This window comes from Thalassophryne amazonica, chromosome 4 (assembly GCF_902500255.1).
Source record: "Thalassophryne amazonica chromosome 4, fThaAma1.1, whole genome shotgun sequence".
Taxonomy (NCBI): Eukaryota; Metazoa; Chordata; class Actinopteri; order Batrachoidiformes; family Batrachoididae; genus Thalassophryne; species Thalassophryne amazonica.
In genome coordinates, this window is record NC_047106.1 from 30,235,029 (window position 1) to 30,256,791 (window position 21,763).

General features: G+C 40.6%; 1 protein-coding gene across 1 annotated transcript in view; it reads left to right on the forward strand.

Annotated features, from left to right (window-relative positions):
- Positions 1–21,763, forward strand: part of sik2b (salt-inducible kinase 2b) — a 198,607-nt gene that overhangs the window by 108,266 nt on the left and 68,578 nt on the right. Inside the window, 1 exon segment of the mRNA XM_034169323.1 lies at positions 20,774–20,934. Within this exon segment, the coding sequence (XP_034025214.1) occupies positions 20,774–20,934 (161 nt within the window).

The following is a 21,763-nucleotide window of genomic DNA, read 5'->3' on the forward strand; positions in this document are numbered from 1 at the left end:
TTATACAACCGTGATTGGTCGTGATATATTCGCTATACATTATTAATATATCTGTAATTCATATGAATTTGACATTTCATATGAAAATGACATTTGTCATTTTTGGCCAATCTTGTTATGGACGACAACGAACGCCCGTAATTTGTATCCTCAATTCATGCGCAATTAATCCTTTCCCCAGTGGGACCGGGCCTTAAGGAAACTCTCAGTTGGATTCAGAGAATGAAAATAAAGCTGTTAGACTGTCCCAGCCAATCATCTGACTTGAATCCAATAGAAAATCTATGGAAAGAACTAAAGATCAGAGTTCATAGAAGACTTCACAGAACCTTTAAGATTTGAAGGGCCAAAATCATACCTGAACAATGCATGTGACTAGTTTCTCCAAATAGGAGGCATCTTGAAGCTGTCATTACCAACAAAGGCTTTTGTATGAAGTATTTAATAAATTTCAGTAAGTGTGTTCAATATTTTTTCCTTGTCATTCCATTTTATTACAGTCTTCTATGGAAGCCCGTTTGCGCCACTTGAAAAAAAGTTTTTTTGATTAATTGCGAGTTAGTATTTCGCAATTCTGACTTATCTCACAATTCTGAGTTACTATCTCGCAATTCTGAGTTACTATCTCGCAATTCTGACTTATTATCTCACAATTCTGAGTTACTATCTCGCAATTCTGAGATACTTTACGTTACGAAATGCATTGCCCCCTACATGCTCATTCCATTCGATCATTGAAAGCTATTTTCGGTGTGGTTTCACAAACAGTGAGATTCGGACGCTATTACATGAGGAGGATGACATTGAAATAAGCCTCCGAACTTTACAAAGAACTTTGGCAAGGAACCATCTCTGGCGCAGGCGAAATAAAACGGATGTTGTCGAGGTGGCAGAGTTCATCCATCAGCAGCGACAGATGTCGGGTCAACAACAGGGCTACAGATGGATGCACCAGAAGTGCTGGATGGCTGGCATAACCACGGACAGAGAAACTGTCCGTCTGTTGTTAAGATTCATGGATGGTGGTGGCGTAGATTTACGAGCAAGGCATCGCTTGAGACGTGTTGTGCCGGATACAGCACCCCTGCCGAAATGTTTTAAATGTTAAGTTCAGTTTATGAAAACAGAGAAAAAACAAAAGTGTTGCATTTATATTTTTGTTCAGTGTATGCAGAAAATATATCTAACACTCACTTCCAAAAATACACATTCTTTTCACTTTTGTGTTGTGTGTAATTTTTTTTATCACAACAATAGTTTTCATCATACTAATAATTATAATGATGATGATTAGGATACTCTGAATAAATTAATATATTATATACAGACATAATACATATACAGACAATAGGAATGGAGGCTAATTTCAATAGGGTCCTCAAACGTTCCACACTGATTCAAGCTGCATATTCATTCATAACGTAAATCAATGAATAAAATTAAAATCATTTTAACAAATAAACACTAAAACAAACACCGTGTGATGAAATGTCATAAAATAAACATAATATCAGACGCTTCGTTCCTACTGAACAAAACCAGCCAATTAGTGCTCGTAAATATGAACATATTCTGTTCACTTGACATAGAATAAGGATCATATTGATCTATGTATGTTTTTGTTGCACAAACTGTGTATCTGTGCTGTTAAATGTGAGTTTGAAGGCGACGAGGTTCAAATGCGCATTCCCACGAAGGGGGTGCATTTCACGGCAGGGGTGCTGTATCCAGCACAACACGTCTCAAGCGATGCCTTGCTCGTAAATCTACGCCACCACCATCCATGAGTCTTAACAGACAGACACTTCTGGTAGCTGCTGATGGATGAACTCCGCCACCTCGACAACATCCGTTTTATTTCGCCTGCGCCAGAAATGGTTCCTTGCCAGAGTTCTTTGTAAAGTTCGGAGGCTTATTTCAATGTCATCCTCCTCATGTAATAGCGTCCGAATCTCACTGTTTGTGAAACCACACCGAAAATAGCTTTCAATGATCGAATGGAATGACCATGTAGAGGCAATGCATTTCGTAACGTAAAGTATCTCAGAATTGTGAGATAATAAGTCAGAATTGCGAGATAATAAGTCAGAATTGCGAGATAATAACTCAGAATTGCGAGATAGTAACTCAGAATTGCGAGATAGTAACTCAGAATTGCGAGATACTATCTCACAATCAAAAAAACTTTTTTTTCAAGTGGCGCAAACGGGCTTCCATAGTCTTCAGTAATTTCTGTACTTTTTTTTTTTTCTTTTTAGTTTGTGTGTGTGTGGATTATTTTGGTGGTTACTGAAATCTGGTGAAAATGTCATGTCAGCTTTGGAAATGTATTTACTGAGAAAAATGGTGACGTGTTAAATATTTATTTTACCCGCTATAAATACGCAGGCTGAACAGCATGAGCAGAAATAAAGTGTGTATATGCTCTACTTTCTAAAGTTTTAAATGGTGATGTAGGATTAGTTAAGTCGAAATGATGCCCTCAGCTTATGATTTTGTACAACTGTATGTTAACCTTGAAGTTGGGTTCTACTTGCAGGTACCAACCTTGGACGGTCTTGAAACATTCCTTTCATGAGTGTGTTTTTTGATTAACAGCATTGCATGAAAGCTGCTGTGGGTCATAGAGTTGCCTCCTGTGTGGAATTTGCCAGCTGTTATCTAATCAGTTTTTCTTGTTCTGCCAATTGTTAACTATTAATTAACTACCAGGATAAATTAAATGGAGTGATTTTCTTGAAGCTTACTGGCGCAGTCTATGACATTAAACAGTTGTATTATCTCATTTCATGTGATTCCATATTGGATTGGGTGAGATGGAGATTGATTTGGCAAACCAAAAATGAAACGAGCACAGCTGAAGACGGTGGGAAAAAGCAATTGTGTCATCTCATATGCAGTCTGTTTTTAGCGGTCAGAATAAAAACACCTTAATAATCCTCCTTACTTTGTCATCAATACTGCTGTAATGCTGTACTAAGTGTAACTGAAAAAAATCCTGTATATTTATTTTATTTATTTATTTAAGAAGCAGCTTGAATTGCTGGCAGTTTTTTATTAATTCATTGCTAGGGATGGGTATTGAGAACCGGTTCCTTTCGGGTATCGTTAAGAAATTATTCGATCCACCGACATCAATAACCTTTTTACTTAACGATTCCCTTGTCGGTCCTTCAGAGTGGCCGTTGTTTTTGGGGTCAAAACAATTGATTACAGACCCTGCAGCAGATCTGTAATCAACTTTTCTGCAGCGTGGCTTTGCTTTGAACCTTGAACCAATAGAAGCAGTGCTTCGATCATTGCTTCGTTGATTCTTTTTTTTTTTGTGGGACCGAATACTAACACGTTAGCATGTCTATGGCATTTTCAATGTTAAACTTAGCATTAAGCAGTTGCAGCTGTCAAGCGTTTGTTGTCATAAAAGAATCAAATGTATTACAAATTGTAATATTTTTTAAATTTATTTTTGTTTATATATTAATAGTAATAGCAAGCACAACAATAATAGTAATAATAACTAATCTAATGATTATATACAATTTTAGAGAAAGAGACAAAAAGAACCTGAATAAAAACACAACAGAAAATAATATAAAACCAACAATGAACATACATAAATAAATAAATAAATAAATACATATATACATACAGAAATAAATAATAAATAAGTGTTTCCTGTGAACACCTAGTGACTCTAACACCTCCATTTCATCCCTGTCTTATTTAAGTTTAATGACAGTTTGTTTCGGTCAAACCATATTTTCAATGTGTTAATTTCTTCAGTGATTTCCTCCAGAACTATCTGCCAAGCTAGAAAACTGCTGCATCCTTGTAAGAGCAGAATACTACTGGAATGAATTTGTGGAGGCGTTGGGATTCCAGCAATCAATCAATCAATCAACTTTTTTTTTATATAGCGCGAAATCACAACAAACAATTGCCCCAAGGCGCTTTATATTGTAAGGCAAGGCCATACAATAATTATGAAAAACCCCAACAGTCAAAACGACCCCCTGTGAGCAAGCACTTGGCTACAGTGGGAAGGAAAAACTCCCTTTTAACAGGAAGAAACCTCCAGCAGAACCAGGCTCAGGGAGGGGCAGTCTTCTGCTGAGACTGGTTGGGGCTGAGGGAAAGAACCAGGAAAAAGACATGCTGTGGAAGGGGGCAGAGATCGATCACTAATGATTAAATGCGGAGTGATGCATACAGAGCAAAAAGAGAAAGAAACAGTGCATCATGGGAACCCCCCCACAGTCTACGTCTAAAGCAGCATAACCAAGGGATAGTCCAGGGTCACCTGATCCAGCCCTAACTATAAGCTTTAGCAAAAAGGAAAGTTTTAAGCCTAATCTTAAAAGTAGAGAGGGTATCTGTCTCCCTGATCTGAATTGGGAGCTGGTTCCACAGGAGAGGAGCCTGAAAGCTGAAGGCTCTGCCTCCCATTCTACTCTTACAAACCCTAGGAACTACAAGTAAGCCTGCAGTCTGAGAGCGAAGCGCTCTAATGGGGTAATATGGTACTACGAGGTCCCTAAGATAAGATGGGACCTGATTATTCAAAACCTTATAAGTAAGAAGAAGAATTTTAAATTCTATTCTAGAATTAACAGGAAGCCAATGAAGAGAGGCCAACACGGGTGAGATATGCTCTCTCCTGCTAGTCCCCGTCAGTACTCTAGCTGCAGCATTTTGAATTAACTGAAGGCTTTTTAGGGAACTTTTAGGACAACCTGATAATAATGAATTACAATAGTCCAGCCTAGAGGAAATAAATGCATGAATTAGTTTTTCAGCATCACTCTGAGACAAGACCTTTCTGATTTTAGAGATATTGCGTAAATGCAAAAAGGCAGTCCTACATATTTGTTTAATATGCGCTTTGAATGACATATCCTGATCAAAAATGACTCCAAGATTTCTCACAGTATTACTAGAGGTCAGGGAAATGCCATCCAGAGTAAAGATCTGGTTAGAGACCATGCTTCTAAGATTTGTGGGGCCAAGTACAATAACTTCAGTTTTATCTGAGTTTAAAAGCAGGAAATTAGAGGTCATCCATGTCTTTATGTCTGTAAGACAATCCTGCAGTTTAGCTAATTGGTGTGTGTCCTCTGGCTTCATGGATAGATAAAGCTGGGTATCATCTGCGTAACAATGAAAATTTAAGCAATACCGTCTAATAATACTGCCTAAGGGAAGCATATATAAAGTGAATAAAATTGGTCCTAGCACAGAACCTTGTGGAACTCCATAATTAACTTTAGTTTGTGAAGAAGATTCCCCATTTACATGAACAAACTGTAATCTATTAGACAAATATGATTCAAACCACCGCAGCGCAGTGCCCCTAATACCTATGACATGCTCTAATCTCTGTAATAAAATTGTATGGTCAACAGTATCAAAAGCAGCACTGAGGTCCAACAGAACAAGCACAGAGATAAGTCCACTGTCCGAAGCCATAAGAAGATCATTTGTAACCTTCACTAATGCTGTTTCTGTACTATGATGAATTCTAAAACCTGACTGAACCTCTTCAAATAGACCATTCCTCTGCAGGTGATCAGTTAGCTGTTTTACAACTACCCTCTCAAGAATCTTTGAGAGAAAAGGAAGGTTGGAGATTGGCCTATAATTAGCTAAGATAGCTGGGTCAAGTGATGGCTTTTTAAGTAATGGTTTAATTACTGCCACCTTAAAAGCCTGTGGTACATAGCCAACTAACAAAGATAAGTTGATCATATTTAAGATTGAAGCATTAAATAATGGTAGGACTTCCTTGAGCAGCCTGGCAGGAATGGGGTCTAATAAACATGTTGATGGTTTGGATGAAGTAACTAATGAAAATAACTCAGACAGAACAATCGGAGAGAAAGAGTCTAACCAAATACCGGCATCACTGAAAGCAGCCAAAGATAACGATACATCTTTGGGATGATTATGAGTAATTTTTTCTCTAATAGTCAAAATTTTGTTAGCAAAGAAAGTCATGAAGTCATTACTAGTTAAAGTTAATGGAATACTCAGCTCAATAGAGCTCTGACTCTTTGTCAGCCTGGCTACAGTGCTGAAAAGAAACCTGGGGTTGTTCTTATTTTCTTCAATTAGTGATGAGTAGAAAGATGTCCTAGCTTTACGGAGGGCTTTTTTATAGAGCAACAAACTCTTTTTCCAGGCTAAGTGAAGCTCTTCTAAATTAGTGAGACGCCATTTCCTCTCCAACTTACGGGTTATCTGCTTTAAACTACGAGTTTGTGAGTTATACCACGGAGTCAGACACTTCTGATTTAAAGCTCTCTTTTTCAGAGGAGCTACAGCATCCAAAGTTGTCTTCAATGAGGATGTAAAACTATTGACGAGATACTCTAACTCCCTTACAGAGTTTAGGTAGCTACTCTGCTCTGTGTTGGTATATGACATTAGAGAACATAAAGAAGGAATCATATCCTTAAACCTAGTTACAGCGCTTTCTGAAAGACTTCTAGTGTAATGAAACTTATTCCCCACTGCAGGGTAGTCCATCAGGGTAAATGTAAATGTTATTAAAAAATGATCAGACAGAAGGGAGTTTTCAGGGAATACTGTTAAGTCTTCTATTTCCATACCATAAGTCAAAACAAGATCTAAGATATGATTAAAGTGGTGGGTGGACTCATTTACTTTTTGAGCAAAGCCAACAGAGTCTAATAATAGATTAAATGCAGTGTTGAGGCTGTCATTCTCAGCATCTGTGTGGATGTTAAAATCGCCCACTATAAGTATCTTATCTGAGCTAAGCACTAAGTCAGACAGAAGGTCTGAAAATTCACAGAGAAACTCACAGTAACGACCAGGTGGACGATAGATAATAACAAATAAAACTGGTTTTTGGGACTTCCAATTTGGATGGAAAAGACCAAGAGACAAGCTTTCAAATGAATTAAAGCTCTGTCTAGGTTTTTGATTAATTAATAAGCTGGAATGGAAGATTGCTGCTAATCCTCCGCCCCGGCCCGTACTACGAGCATTCTGACAGTTAGTGTGACTCGGGGGTGTTGACTCATTTAAACTAACATATTCATCCTGCTGTAACCAGGTTTCTGTTAGGCAGAATAAATCTATACGTTGATCAATTATTATATCATTTACCAACAGGGACTTAGAAGAGAGAGACCTAATGTTTAATAGACCACATTTAACTGTTTTAGTCTGTGGTGCAGTTGAAGGTGCTATATTATTTTTTCTTTTTGAATTTTTTTGCTTAAATAGATTTTTGCTGGTTATTGGTGGTCTGGGAGCAGGCACCGTCTCTACGGGGATGGGGTAATGAGGGGATGGCAGGGGGAGAGAAGCTGCAGAGAGGTGTATAAGACCACAGCAATGCATTCAGGATTCAACGCACATTAGTAGAAATACCCTTGATTTGGTTCTCACACGTGGCCTTGCTGTCACGAACATTGACATTTTGCCTCTTGCCTCGGTGGTCTCTGACCACTCATTTATTAAGTGTGCATTTATGTTGCCACGTTTAGTGGACCGAAAGCCTTGTCTGTCTCTGCGGTGACGCATTAATCCCTCAACTATGACTGACTCGAAGCCAGACTGCCTGAAATTTTGGCTTCAGGTTTGGAGAATGTTCAATCAGTGGACAGTCTTGCGGCTGGCTTGAATTCAGCGCTCAAGGCTACACTGGATAAGGTTGCGCCTCCTCTTTTAAGGCCACGCCTTCCCAGGGTGCAGTCGCCTTGGTTCAATGGTTACTTCTGTGACCTTAGGCAGAAGGCTCGAGGTTTGGAATGGAAATGGCGTAGTTCTAAATTAGAGGTGTTCCACCTTGCATGGTGTGATGCTGTCTTAGATTATAAGCATGCACTACTGGCTACAAAGCGTGCCTATTATTCTGATTTGATCAGTAAAAACAAGCATAATTCAAAGTTTTTGTTTGAAACTGTAGCATTTCTCATTCATAGACGGCCACCTGTTATTCACTCTCCCTTTTCAGCACAGGACTTCTTGGACTATTTCGAGAAGAAAATTGAGGATATTAGGTTGAGCATATCTCAGCAGGCTTTGGTCCAGCCACCGCATACTGCTATGGATGCTGTTGGATCTTAGTGCTGCGTTTGATACTGTGGATCATCATATTTTACTCAGTAGGCTGGAGAATCACTTTGGGATTACTGGAACTGCTCTTGCATGGTTGACGTCATACCTGTCCAGTCATTCTTACTGTGTATTGTGTAATGGCACCTCCTCTGATCGTAGGGACATGAAGTTTGGGGTTCCGCAGGGATCCGTTTTAGGCCCCCTGCTTTTTTCCCTTTATGTAGCACCCCTTGGGAATATACTGCAGCGCTTTGGGATTCCCTTTCATTGCTACGCTGATGACACTCAATTGTACATGCCAATAACTGCTGGTAATCTCATTCACATAAAAACTTTGGAAGATTGCCTTGCATCATTAAGAAGTTGGATGTCTAGTAACTTCCTACTTTTAAATTCTGATAAGACTGAAGTTATGGTTCTTGGTCCAGCGAGGTACCAGCATCAATTTGATCAGCTAGCACTTAGCTTAGGTTCGTGTGTTATACATCATACGGATAAAGTGAGGAACCTTGGAGTAATTTTTGATCCTACGTTGTCCTTTGATCTCCACATTAGAGACATTACGAGGACTGCTTTCTTCCATTTGCGAAATATAGCGAAGATTCGTCCCATCCTGTCTATGGCTGATGCTGAGACTTTGATTCATGCATTTGTCTCTTCTAGATTGGACTATTGTAATGCTCTATTTTCTGGCTTATCGCAGTCCAGGATTAGGGGTCTTCAACTGGTTCAAAACGCTGCTGCCAGACTTTTGACACAAAGCAGAAGGTTTGACCACATTACGCCCGTTTTGGCATCCCTGCACTGGCTTCCAGTTGCTGGCAAGATCGGATTTTAAAGTACTGTTATTAATTTATAAAATTGTTCATGGACTTGCACCTCCCTATCTGGCTGACCTGGTAAGCCCCTATGTACCAGCTTGGGCCCTGCGTTCTCAGGGTGCAGGACTTCTGTGTGTTCCCAGGGTGAATAAAAAGTCTGCCGGTCACAGAGCTTTCTCCTACCGTGCCCCCGCTCTGTGGAAAGATCTCCTGGCACACATTCGGCAGTCTGATACTGTGAAGACTTTTAAGTCACGTTTAAAGATTCATTTGTTTTCCTTGTTTTATCATTAGTTTTATGATGTGTTTTTATTCTTGTATTCTTTTATGGTCGTCTTTTTATTGTGTTTTAAATTTTAATTCAGTTTTTTTGTTTTATGTTGTGTGTAGCGCCTTGAGATGATTTCATCATGAATTGGCACTATATAAATTAATAAATTTGAATTTGAATAAGGAAAGTTGCTTTTTTTTTCTCACCAAAATGAATGCTGCACTCACTGCAATTTATTGCCTGGAATAGTCCCAGATTGCATTTCAGAGCTTCTAGAATTCAAACATTTTCATGCACATGGTTGGGGTTAATTTGGGGTTTCAACTTTTTTTGTTTTTCACCACTTTCATCCCTGAATATGTGAAATCGTGAGTCACTTTTGTGCAGAATAAAGTCACTAACTGGGACTCCTGTCTTGTTGCAAGAAAGAAACGAGAATTGTCCTCCGTTCTGTTCACACAGCTCCAAACGCTGTGCGGCTCTCTGCCGGGTCAAGTTAGAACAATAGAGTCCAGTCGGAATTAATAACTTCAAAGTGAAGCACCGTTTTGTTTATTTTTATTTATGTCCAGAGATCAAGGATACAGTGATCGATTTCATATTTATTTACTTTAAGACTCAATCAAATACATAGAAAACCTGTAAAGCCTACTTTTAGTACAAAATTCACAAGAGGTATCGATAAGGGAATCGATAAGGAATCGGATCGATAAGCAGAATCGATAATGGCATCATATCGATAAAATCTTATCAATACCCATCCCTGTTCATTGCATAACAGTTCAATTGTCAAGTGTGTACATTGGATTGACTTTAATGTACATACGGTGTACTCTATGCAAGTGTATTATCTAAGAATATACACATACCGGAACAGGACATAAAAAGTATTAAAGGATCTGGTACAAAAAAAATTGATTGGGACATCCTTAGTATTTATTTTATGATGCACATCTAATCTCGAGGTTTAAGTTTTGCTTCTCCAGATGTGTTCTGCGTACTTAACAGGATAATATTTTTATGTTAATTATTCAATTTCAATTTATTTGATTTATATAGTGCCAAATCACAAAGTTGCCTCAAGGTGCTTCACACAAGTAAGGTCTAACCTTACCACCCCTAGAGCAGGGGTGGCCAAGTTCGGTCCTCGAGAGCCACCTTCCTGACACTCTTAGTTGTCTCCCTACTCTAACACACGTGAATCCAATGAAAGACTTGTTAGCAGACTTTTAATGAGCCTTTCATTGGATTCAGGTGTGTTGGAGCAGGGAGACAACTAAGAATGTCAGGAAGGTGGCTCTCAAGGACCGAATTTGGCCACCCCTGCCCTAGAGCAAACACACAGGTGACAGTGGTGAGGGAAAACTCCCTCTGATGATTTAAGAAACCTCAATCAGACCAGACTCAAAGGGGTGACCCTCTGCTTGGGCCATGCTACTGACACAATTGACAATACAAAAATACAGGAAATTTTGCTGGTGCACAGGACAGGAGGCCTGCAGAAGAAGACACCCACTCCCATCTCTGGATGGAGCCACACCTCAAACAGAGAGAGAACAACAGAATCAGTATACAGTATAATTTGTCAGCAATTGAGCAACAAGAAAAACAGAAGAAATGCTAAGATGATTGCCGGCCACTAGCCCTAAGCTTCACTAAAAGACCCAGACTTATCTGTAAAATTGACTGACTAGCTGGATTTCCATTGAATATTTGTGCAAAAGTTGAGTGATATTGTCAGAATGTCAAGGAAAGAAAATGACGGTGTTGGAATGCAAATACTGGGAGTTATTCTCTCATGATAATGGCTCTCAGTGAGGCTCTTACAAGAGCCCTTAATTCCAATAGTCACAGCAACAGTTGCTTGACGCAAGGACGTTTTGCTTCAAATCGCAGAAGCTTCCTCAGCTAAAATTCTTGCTCTGGTAGTCTGACTTCTGTCTTGACCCTTGTAGAGAAGGGTCTTCTCTACATCGCACTACTTCTGTCTTGACCCTTGTAGAGAAGGGTCTTCTCTACAAGGGTCAAGACAGAAGTCAGACTACCAGAGCAAGAATTTTAGCTGAGGAAGCTTCTGCGATTTGAAGCGAAACATCCTCACGTCAAGCAACCCAGTCCAGTCGAAGATTCAAGCTTTTCTGCCTGTTATAAGATTTTACAAGCGCTGTGTCTTTCTCCATCCACACATACTGCATTGTCATGTGACTTATAATAGCTTTTCAAATCAGCTGAAAAACCACCTCATGTGAATTCAAATACTTTTTGAGATATGAATTTTTTTCAGAATACATGTGTTTCCGTTAAATGTGTTTTCAACTTGCTACATCAAACTGTAATTTCGAGAGTAATGGAAACCCACCAACTCTGACTTCAGACAACTCTGACAGCCTACACAGAATGCCATTTTATTACAGGGCATAATAATAAATATTTATATTGGGTGTTCCCAGGAATCAATGCACTATACAAAACACTATATAAAAGTACACTACAGCTATGCACAAAAATCCAAATTAAATGCCATTAAGGAGCTGCTGATTTAAAATGGACATGTTTTTATTGTAGTGTTTCCAATGCAGACAGTGTTCATCTATATCAGATAACATCCAATATGTCAAAATGTTATTCATCGCACATTTAGTTGTCCATGTGGTTTACTTTTAAGTCCTTATCTTCAGTAACAGCACAGGCTGTGGTGTGCACATGTACTACTGAGTTCCTGTCCATTGTGAAACTTGCTTTCAGGGAAACTGTTAAAGTGAGCTCCACAGGTGCCACTTATACGCTGGTGCAACTTACATGTTGTTTGTTTGTTTGTTTTTCTCTTCAAGAGACTTTTTTAACTTGTCTGGAAAATTCAGTAATTTTGAATAGAATTAAGTGATCTATCCAACTTTATAGTAGCATTCACTGAAGTGTTTTGTGCTTTATGCTCACCGTGGTGAAACGAGCAGCATTAAAAAATAAAGATTGACATTAATATTGACTTTGTACTTTGTGCTACTACTTACAAAAATGTTCAGTTATGATGTACTTGTCGTAAATGTTCCAGCAGTTGCTTTCCTTGTACTGTATTCTGTCCGCTGTGGTTACTCCTATGTGACATTTGTTGTTGGGGTCTGTTTGTGGTTGTTGAATGTTGTTCTCTGGTTTGGTCAGTGGTCTGTATCCATGCCAGCTGGAAGGAAAGCAAACACTGAGTGTCCTATCATGTTTTCCACCAAGTGTGAATTGAAGAGTTAGCAGGCTATCTGAACAGAGAGGTGTGAAGAGGAATCCTGCTGGCAGCAACAAATACCACTCTTTGTAAAGTTCACAGTGCTGGAAGGAAAAAAAAATTAATCTGTCCTCCAAAGAAGACTGTCAGGCTGACTTTTGTACAATTAGTGACCATTGATGAGTAATAGTGAGTAGGCCAGTGTATCCTCCTGATACGGAGTGAAATGGTTTTAAGATAAATTGGTAGAAACTAAGTACTAATATGATTGCCTTCCTTTTATATTTCATTTTCAGGTCCACATAATTAGATAGAAGTGGCAATTTTTAAAGTCTATTTCACATTAAATATTTTACAGATATAAATGTAGTAGATAAGGTGCAGCATCAAGGCCATGCCTTTGAGTTTGTCACTCCGCCCCCCCCCCGGATGCACGAGTTTTACTTTGAGAACTGAGATCGGACAGTGATCGATAAAGTTGGCAATTTTTTACAGTCTGTTTCACATGAACTATGTATGCCATGTAAATGTACTTAAGTTGTAGCATCGAGGGTATGACTTTGTCACTCCCTACAGTATAGACTTGTTTGTCCAGAATGTGATTGGAGAGCAACAGATAGAGTTGACTATGTTTTTTTTATTATTATTATTATTATTGTCTGTTTCACGTTAAATATGTTGCGTATATGCAGTAGATAAGGTGTGGTGGCATCAAGGCCATGGCTTCATCACTCCTTGCACTATGCTCTAGTTCATTGGAATGAGATGAGAGAGTGATGATAGAAATTATTCCTACTGAAGAATATAGTTCTCACCTAAACGTAGATGCTGGGTGGAAGTGATGCAAATTAAAATTAATACATGCTGAATAAGAATGCAGTAAATCAGCAGGTACCACAAACAGAATTTTAATCACAGAGACTGATAACCAATACTTGAGTCAATATACATTTGCAATAAAAATAAAACTTTTTGTGTCAAGATTTACAGTAGCACAAACTCCAACACAAAACATCCTTTAATTTAAATGTATGTTTAACTGGCATTTTAATTTTTAATTTTTTCCGTCACAGTACCGAGCTGCCCTGGGTTCCGATTGGCAAAAACCCAGGAAGACAACAGGTCCATCGCCACCTCCAGACAGGAGCCATCTCCTGTATCTGTCGCGGGCAGATGATAATGCATGCTTGGCATCCTCCAGCAAAGAGATAAAAATAATTAATCAAATAGCTTCCCAAAGATTTTCTTTCCATTCTAAATGAATAAAATGAAAAGACATAAAGCCAGTAAAACACAAGTTATAATTTAATATTGTAAAAAGAAGTACCTTTGGCTCTCATTATCCTATAACTACAGCTGACAATCTGCACTATGAGCTCATAAAAGGCTCATACTAACTACTTACCTACACTTTTGATATACTGTAATAGAGCATTTAAAGCACACAGTTTGGTGTGTGTGTGTGTGTGTGTGTGTGTGTGTGTGTGTGTGTGTGTGTGTGTTGCCCTGATATTGCACGACATTAATCTGCACATTTGCATTCTCAGCTGGCTGGACACCGTGCTTTGTTCCACTGGCTGACACGCGCTGTGCACTGGACACTGCATATATAAAATAATTATTTTGCAGTGGATTACTCATTTTCTGTCCGATTTAGCTGTTGAAAATGCCTCTAATCACTTCCGGAGTCACAGAGGAGTGCTCCAGCTGCTGCTGTTCCCGCATGCGCGTGGGCGCTGAACGAGGTGGAGAAAGGATTTGAAGCTGTCTAAAAAGGTAATTATTTGCCATGTTTATATTGTGAAGCCCCTTTCACATTGGCGTATTCGTAGAGCTGCTCATTGCAGCGTATCTACGCTGAGATGAGCAGCTCTCCGCCCACTTTTAGCAGCTCTACGTTTCTCCCTGTGCAGCAGTATGTTGAGGGCTACGCACATAGGACGGAAGAAATTAAACATGTCTAATTTTCTTCAGCGTAGAGCACTGGACACAGTTTTAAGCAGGTCTGCACAGCACAGCGTTACTGCATGCAAGTCTGTGCAACACTGTGCTCCTGTACAAAACCAAAAACTGAGTGCGTGCATCCAGAGGAATCACCTGAGAACATGATCACACAGCCCACAGCACCTGTGTGTGTGATCAGAACAGGGAATCAAACCTTAACTCAGAAATCCAGAAACACAACAGAAACAGCAGGTCGGTCACTCGCTCGCTCTCTGTCACGCACGCATGCACTCTCCCTCACTCTCACTCTGTCTCTCTCTCTCTCCCTCTGTCGCATGCTCTCTCTCTCTGTGTGTCTGATCAAACCTGAAAAGAGCTGTGACTCTTTAAAATAAAAGCGGACTTGCTGCATGTCGGTGCGTTCATCAAACGCTCTGATCGATCAGGTCTGATTAAACCTGAAAAGAGCTGTGACTCTTTAAAATAAAAGCGCACTCGCTGCATGTCGATGCGCTCATCAAACGCCTTAATCGATCAGGTCTGATCAAATCAGCGAACCTGATCGAAGTAACCGGAGGTAAAAGTTTAATGAGTCAGTGTTTCGTTCTGGACAGCCTTTACCACAGCCAGACTCAGCAGCATCTGGACACAATGAAAATGATCCACCAAGACAAAAATAAAAAATAAAAATAATAACGGCATGGTACACGCGACAGTGTGAGCGAACACACGCAGCTGCAAGTATGAAATGAACACATGGTGTCTAACCAGATCGTTACTCTGGATGGCATTTCCCTGATCTCTAGTAATACTGTGAGAAATCTTGGAGTCATTTTTGATCAGGATATGTCATTCAAAGCGCATATTAAACAAATATGTAGGACTGCCTTTTTGCATTTACGCAATATCTCTAAAATCAGAAAGGTCTTGTCTCAGAGTGATGCTGAAAAACTAATTCATGCATTTATTTCCTCTAGGCTGGACTATTGTAATTCATTATTATCGGGTTGTCCTAAAAGTTCCCTAAAAAGCCTTCAGTTGGTTCAGAATGCTGCAGCTAGAGTACTGACGGGGACTAGCAGGAGAGAGCATATCTCACCCGTGTTGGCCTCTCTTCATTGGCTTCCTGTTAATTCTAGAATAGAATTTAAAATTCTTCTTCTTACTTATAAGGTTTTGAATAATCAGGTCCCATCTTATCTTAGGGACCTCGTAGTACCATATTACCCCATTAGAGCGCTTCGTTCTCAGACTGCGGGCTTACTTGTAGTTCCTAGGGTTTGTAAGAGTAGAATGGGAGGCAGAGCCTTCAGCTTTCAGGCTCCTCTCCTGTGGAACCAGCTCCCAATTCAGATCAGGGAGACAGATACCCTCTCTACTTTTAACATTAGGCTTAAAACTTTCCTTTTCGCTAAGGCTTATAGTTAGGGCTGGATCGGGTGACCCTGGACCATCCCTTGGTTATGCTGCTTTAGACGTAGATTGTGGGGGGGTTCCCATGATGCACTGTTTCTTTCTCTTTTTGCTCCGTATGCATCACTCTGCATTTAATCATTAGTGATCGATCTCTGCCCCCCTTCACGGCATGTCTTTTTCCTGGTTTTTTCCCTCAGCCCCAACCAGTCTCAGCAGAAGACTGCCCCTCCCTGAGCCTGGTTCTGCTGGAGGTTTCTTCCTGTTAAAAGGGAGTTTTTCCTTCCCACTGTTGCCAAGTGCTTGCTCATAGGGGGTCGTTTTGACCGTTGGGGTTTTTCATAATTATTGTATGGCCTTGCCTTACAATATGGAGCGCCTTGGGGCAACTGTTTGTTGTGATTTGGCGCTATATAAGAAAAAAGTTGATTGATTGATTGAACACTGAAAAAGGCTGAGTACGCGCGCATTTCGGGCATATTTAAATGAAACACAACACTGCCACACGCAGCTCTGTGAATACGCCAATGTGAAAGGGGCTTAATGGCTTCGTAAAACAGTTGCATGTTCTTTCTTTCTTGTGTGCAGCTGTAAAAGTATGTTTGTGACAGATTTAATATCTCGTTCTAATCGTTCAGATGAGCTGCGCTCTGATGTGGTGCGCTGACGCAACCACTCACACTGTTCATTTCTTTACTCAACTTGACAAGCTGCACGTAGTGTTGCCGAATAGATCGCGCAATGTTCCTTACAACTTCACGTTTGTTGCACGGCATTTGTACATGAAAGATTTTTTTGAACATTTCAGAATTCTCTTTGCTCAATTGCATGCGCCGGCACCCCTCTGACGTTCAGTCTACACCCGTTAACGGCGAGTTTACTCTCCTGCACAACACAGTGCGTGCATCAAAGTCGTGCAAGTATCAGGGGGCCTTAACGCATGCAACCAGTCCTGCTGCAATACTGTACTTCCTTGACAGATAAGGCTGTTGATCCACCACTTGTTTCCCCCACGTGGCACTGCTTTTCAGAGCTGTTTTCCAGAGCACTTAATACGAGGTCTGTTAGAAAAGTATCCGACCTTTTTATTTTTTGCAAAAACCTGATGGATTTGAATCACGTGTGTGAGGATAGGTGTAGTCTCTCGTCGGATTTTCTTTATAAGGAAAATGGCGGAACGACTGGAGCAGCACTGCATCAAATTTTGCCAGAAACTGGGCGACAGCCAGGTGGAAACCATTCGGATTATTCAGACGGCTTTCGGTGACGATCCTATGGGCATCACACAGATTAAGGAGCGGTACAACCGGTTTTAAAGACGGCCGCACAACGGTGGAGAGCACGCCACACTCCGGTCGGCCATCACACGCTGACATGACCAGATCATTTCCAAAGTGAAGGCTGTGGTGATGTGGGACCGTCATGTAACTGTCAGAAATTGCGGAAGAGGTGGACATCAGCACTTTTTCGGCACATTCCACTGTGACAGAAGATTTGGCCATGATGAGAGTTGCACCGAAATTCATGCCGATGGCTTCGGCATGAAGCTGCTGATGGAGCAAAAGCGCCTTCGTGTTGAAGTCTTACAGGACATGCCCACCTCGTCCACAATTTCTCGGATAGTCACATGACTGAAAAGCCACCGAAAGCCGTCTGAATCTTCTGAATGGTGGAAGAGGTGGGCATCATTTTTTGGAGTCCAGCATGTCCTGTGAGACTTCAACGCGGAGGTGCTTTTGCTCCGTCAGCAGCTTTGTGCCGAAGCCATCGGCATGAATTTCGCTGCAACTCTTTTCATTGCCAAATCTTCTGTCACAGTGACATGTGCCGAAAAAGTGCTGATGTCCACCTCTTCCGCAATTTCTTGGATAGTCACATGACGGTCCCGCATCACCACAGCGTTCACTTTGGAAATGATCTGGTCATTTCAGCGTGTTGATGGCCGACTGGAGCGTGGCTCGCTCTCCACTGTTGTGCGGACGTCTTTAAACTGGCTGTACCGCTCCTTAATCTGTATGATGCCCACAGGATCGTCACCGAAAGCTGTCTGAATAATCCGAATGGTTTCCACCTGGCTGTCGCCCTGTTTCTGGCAAAATTTGATGCGGTCGCGCTGATCCAGTCGTTCCGCCATTTTCCTTGCAAAGAAAATCCGACGAGAGACTACACCTATCCTCACACAAAGGCTGCTTACAAGCAAATGACGCAATTGACAGGCGTGAAAAAAATCACGCATGCGCACGAAGGTTCAAGGTTGGCTCATGCAAGCACACGTGATTCAAATCCATCAGGTTTTTGCAAAAAATAAAAAGGTTGGATACTTTTCTAACAGACCTCGTATGTCACAAAATTTTCTGCGTGGGTGTCCGTCAGCTTGGTGTCCTTGTGTTAGGTCACTATAAAAAAAAATGATTGTCAGCACCAAGTCCGGCCCACCATAGATGTCTTGTTCTGATTTTCTGTTCACTCCGGAAGTAGTATGTGCTTTGGAGAATTTTAGCCTTTGGAACATTATGAATTAATAAAATATTTATTTTGAACATGTAAACAGGTTAAAAAGCAAAAAAAAAAAAAAAAAAAAAAAAAAAAAAACAAGAAAATACAGTGAAGGAAGTACCTGCACATTGCATAATTGAGTTTGTATGTCGAAAAGGAGCGGGCTGAAGTAATAAACTGACATAGCCCGACCCCTTCTCTGCAGCTTAACCTGATTTAACTAAACATCCAGTTCCCTAAAAAATAACATAATGTAAAAAAGTAGATGAAAAAAACATAATGGAATATACGAAAAACCAAAAACTAAAATAAATGAGTAATTAAACGAGTATAAAATAAATGCACCAAATAAATACAGTAAACAGACCATTATCATTAAACACCTTCTTCCCTGTACCTCGTGAAAATCTTTTTTTTTTTTTTTTTTTTTTTTTGGACCTTTTAAAGTGCATCATCTCTTTAGCTCCTTATTCTTATTCCTTAACTGTTCCACCGTTTCACCCCACAAACCAAAATACAAAAACCTTTCATAATAATGCGCACCTTAGGCTAAGTGAACCCCTTAACTATAAACTTAAACCCTTTATCTTACCAGTTTATACCAAGATCTTGTTGCAAATACTGTTGCTGCAAAGTTACCAGCTTCTTTAAGTGACACACACAAGACATTCATTCAGAGGAGTCCATATGACAGAGGACTGGAAGAAGGCATTTCTGTGGTGATTCTTAAATTGTAGCTGGTTTTAGACCTCTAAAAACCACTTGACCGTTTTTACACCGCTGAAGAGCTGGGAACCACCATCTTCATTTGTGAAGGTGGTTCCCAGATAAGCAACTACTTTGTGAACAATGCTGTGATCTTTGTGGAATTGATGGATATCGATGGATTGCTATAGTTAAGACGCTGAGCGAGGAGCAGTTGTCCTGTGTCGAGTCTAAGATCTGGGCTATCAGTATCTTCTGGACTCGGCAAAGTGTTGAACTTGACAAGCTCTCTACAGCGACATTCATGTTTCTGGGTTCTCTGCCTTTGAGAGAGAGAGACATCTGGAAAGAGCTTATGGCGACATTGCTGTCACAGAACCAAAGTGTTTGCGGGTGCAGTGTCTACAGGAAAATGAAGGTCCTGCTGCTTCCCATCTTGCTGATTGGTTGTCAGACCTGAATGCCAGTGGCCTAAATTGACAACTGGATGTCTTTGGTACTAGGTCTATTTGTGGGATCCTTGGGTATTTGCTAGAACGACTTTGTGATAAACAACAGTTACTCCGGGAAACATACATGAACTGTATCACTTGCATGGTGAGGGACTGTCAGATGTTTTATACATGTGGAGATTTTCTCTACATGATTCAGCATGCAGGTGCCTCAGAGGGCACTGGTACCTGGAGAACACCAATGGGATGCCCGTGTTTCACCTAGCTGTGGTAGATAAATGGCTACTTTTGAGACGTGGGTAAAGACATCTTGTCTGTCTAGGTTGTTCCCATGTGTGACGCGGGTGGTTCTGTGGTGGTGTGGATGTGGCACCAGCGCATGCTCCCAAACGTTACTTCTCAGATAAGCACAAAAAAGGTGTCTGCGTTAGTGTTGTACATCGTTAATTACTACTGCACGCTCAGTGGAATGTAGTTGGTGCAGAACCTGTTTTTCTGATTATCTGTAGACCAAACTATTTGGCAGAATTAGCAAATTTATCCTTTTTGGATTGAATTCTTGTAATACAGGTGCAAAGTTACCACCGTCATCTGCAAAAATCAGCTCTTGGATGATGAATGTACTTAAGTTTTTGCATGCAAGCTTTGAGTGACTTCAAACCAGTTGCTGTCTGTCCAAAAACACATGAATACCTATTTTGATAAACAACAGTGGTGCAACCACACTGCCTTTGTTCACACCAGTTTTAATCAGGATACTTTGTGATTCCTTTTCATCAGCACACACACTCCAACAAGCATGCCGTTATGTAGATCCATCAAAAATCACGATATAATGAATGCCCTTCTAGTTGACCAGGTAGTTCGTGTGCGTGTGTGTGTGTGTACTGCAGTCATGCTGACTAGCGTTTCATCATTCTAGCTCATACTAAAGTGTGCACGATGGAGTGCAGGAGCAGTTCTCAGAAATCCTGTTCTCCCTTTCCTCCTCCAGTTATGACAACAGTGTGCATTTTCCACAGCCATTCACACCTACTCATTCACACACAGTGTACTCCACTCTGTTCACAACGGTGGTTCAGAAGAAAAACTGTGTTGTGTGTGATATGCTGAGGTACTTGACAAAGCATTTTCACCCCTGCACCCCTACTGTAAAGTAATGGCACCAGATATCATTGAAAGTAAATAGCTTTTCCACATAACCAGCATTTGATTGAAGGCGAAACATGCAGAAAGTGAGAGTTTATGTTGTGGATGTTGAGCACCATCATATCATACAAGTCGGTGCACAGTGATGCCTGTGCACTTCCAACTCAACATGTCATCACCTACCCACCCACCCTTCCCTTTTTTTCTGTTTCTGCAGACTACTTGGCAAAGCATGGACGTCTAAGTGAGCTGGAAGCCAGAAGGAAGTTCTGGCAGATCCTGTCAGCGGTGGAGTATTGTCACAATCGTAACATTGTTCACAGAGACCTGAAGGCAGAGAATCTGTTGCTGGATGGCCATATGAACATCAAATAGCAGGTACTAAAACATTATGCACACAAGGCTGGAGTGCTGCAGAAGTTAGGCCTGACAGACTTCTTGTGTGTGTGTGGTGTGTGTGTGTGTGTGTGTGTGTGTGTGTGTGTGTGTGTGTGTGTGTGTGTGTGTGTGTGTGTGTGTGTGTGTGTGTGTGTGTGTGTGTGTGCTACATTTCAGCAATCATGTTAAGTGCAGTGTGGCGCCACCTTCATGAGGGAAGCATCCCAAATGAATTTCATGGCGTGCCATGTGATGTGTGATCTGCCCCTGCCAATTCTGACATCATACAAGCAACACTAAATAATTAACACCTTTCTACTGGTGTTTCTATGACTGGAGAAGTGGTCACAGGCAAGAAGAAATAAAATATAATTTCATGAAACCATTTCAGCATTTGATAAAAGTTATACAACTGCTTCCACAAACTTAATTTTCAGGTCTTCACTTTTGCAAACACTTCACAATAATACTCATAAACAGCTCAATGGCCTGCTACATCTGGAATAATATAATTTAAAAAAGGAAAAGCTCTTGGTTCAGTTGGTAATTGTCTGTGTATTTCTAGATTCATATTTTCATATTTATATAACACGTTCAGCAAGACGTGTGCTTTCAGGGAGGTGCTGTCAGCTGACCGTGTGGTGCAAGACCAAATGAAAGACAACAACAGTAATGCAATAGAAACACAGCTGAAATGCTCCTTAGTGTAAATAAGTACACGTGGCTGTCGAGCAGCTCAGTTCCCACGCACACACACGCACCCTGTGTAAAATAGGTGTTTAAATTGTTTTTACAGTATTTACACTGTCATTTTGTTTTGGTGCACTCC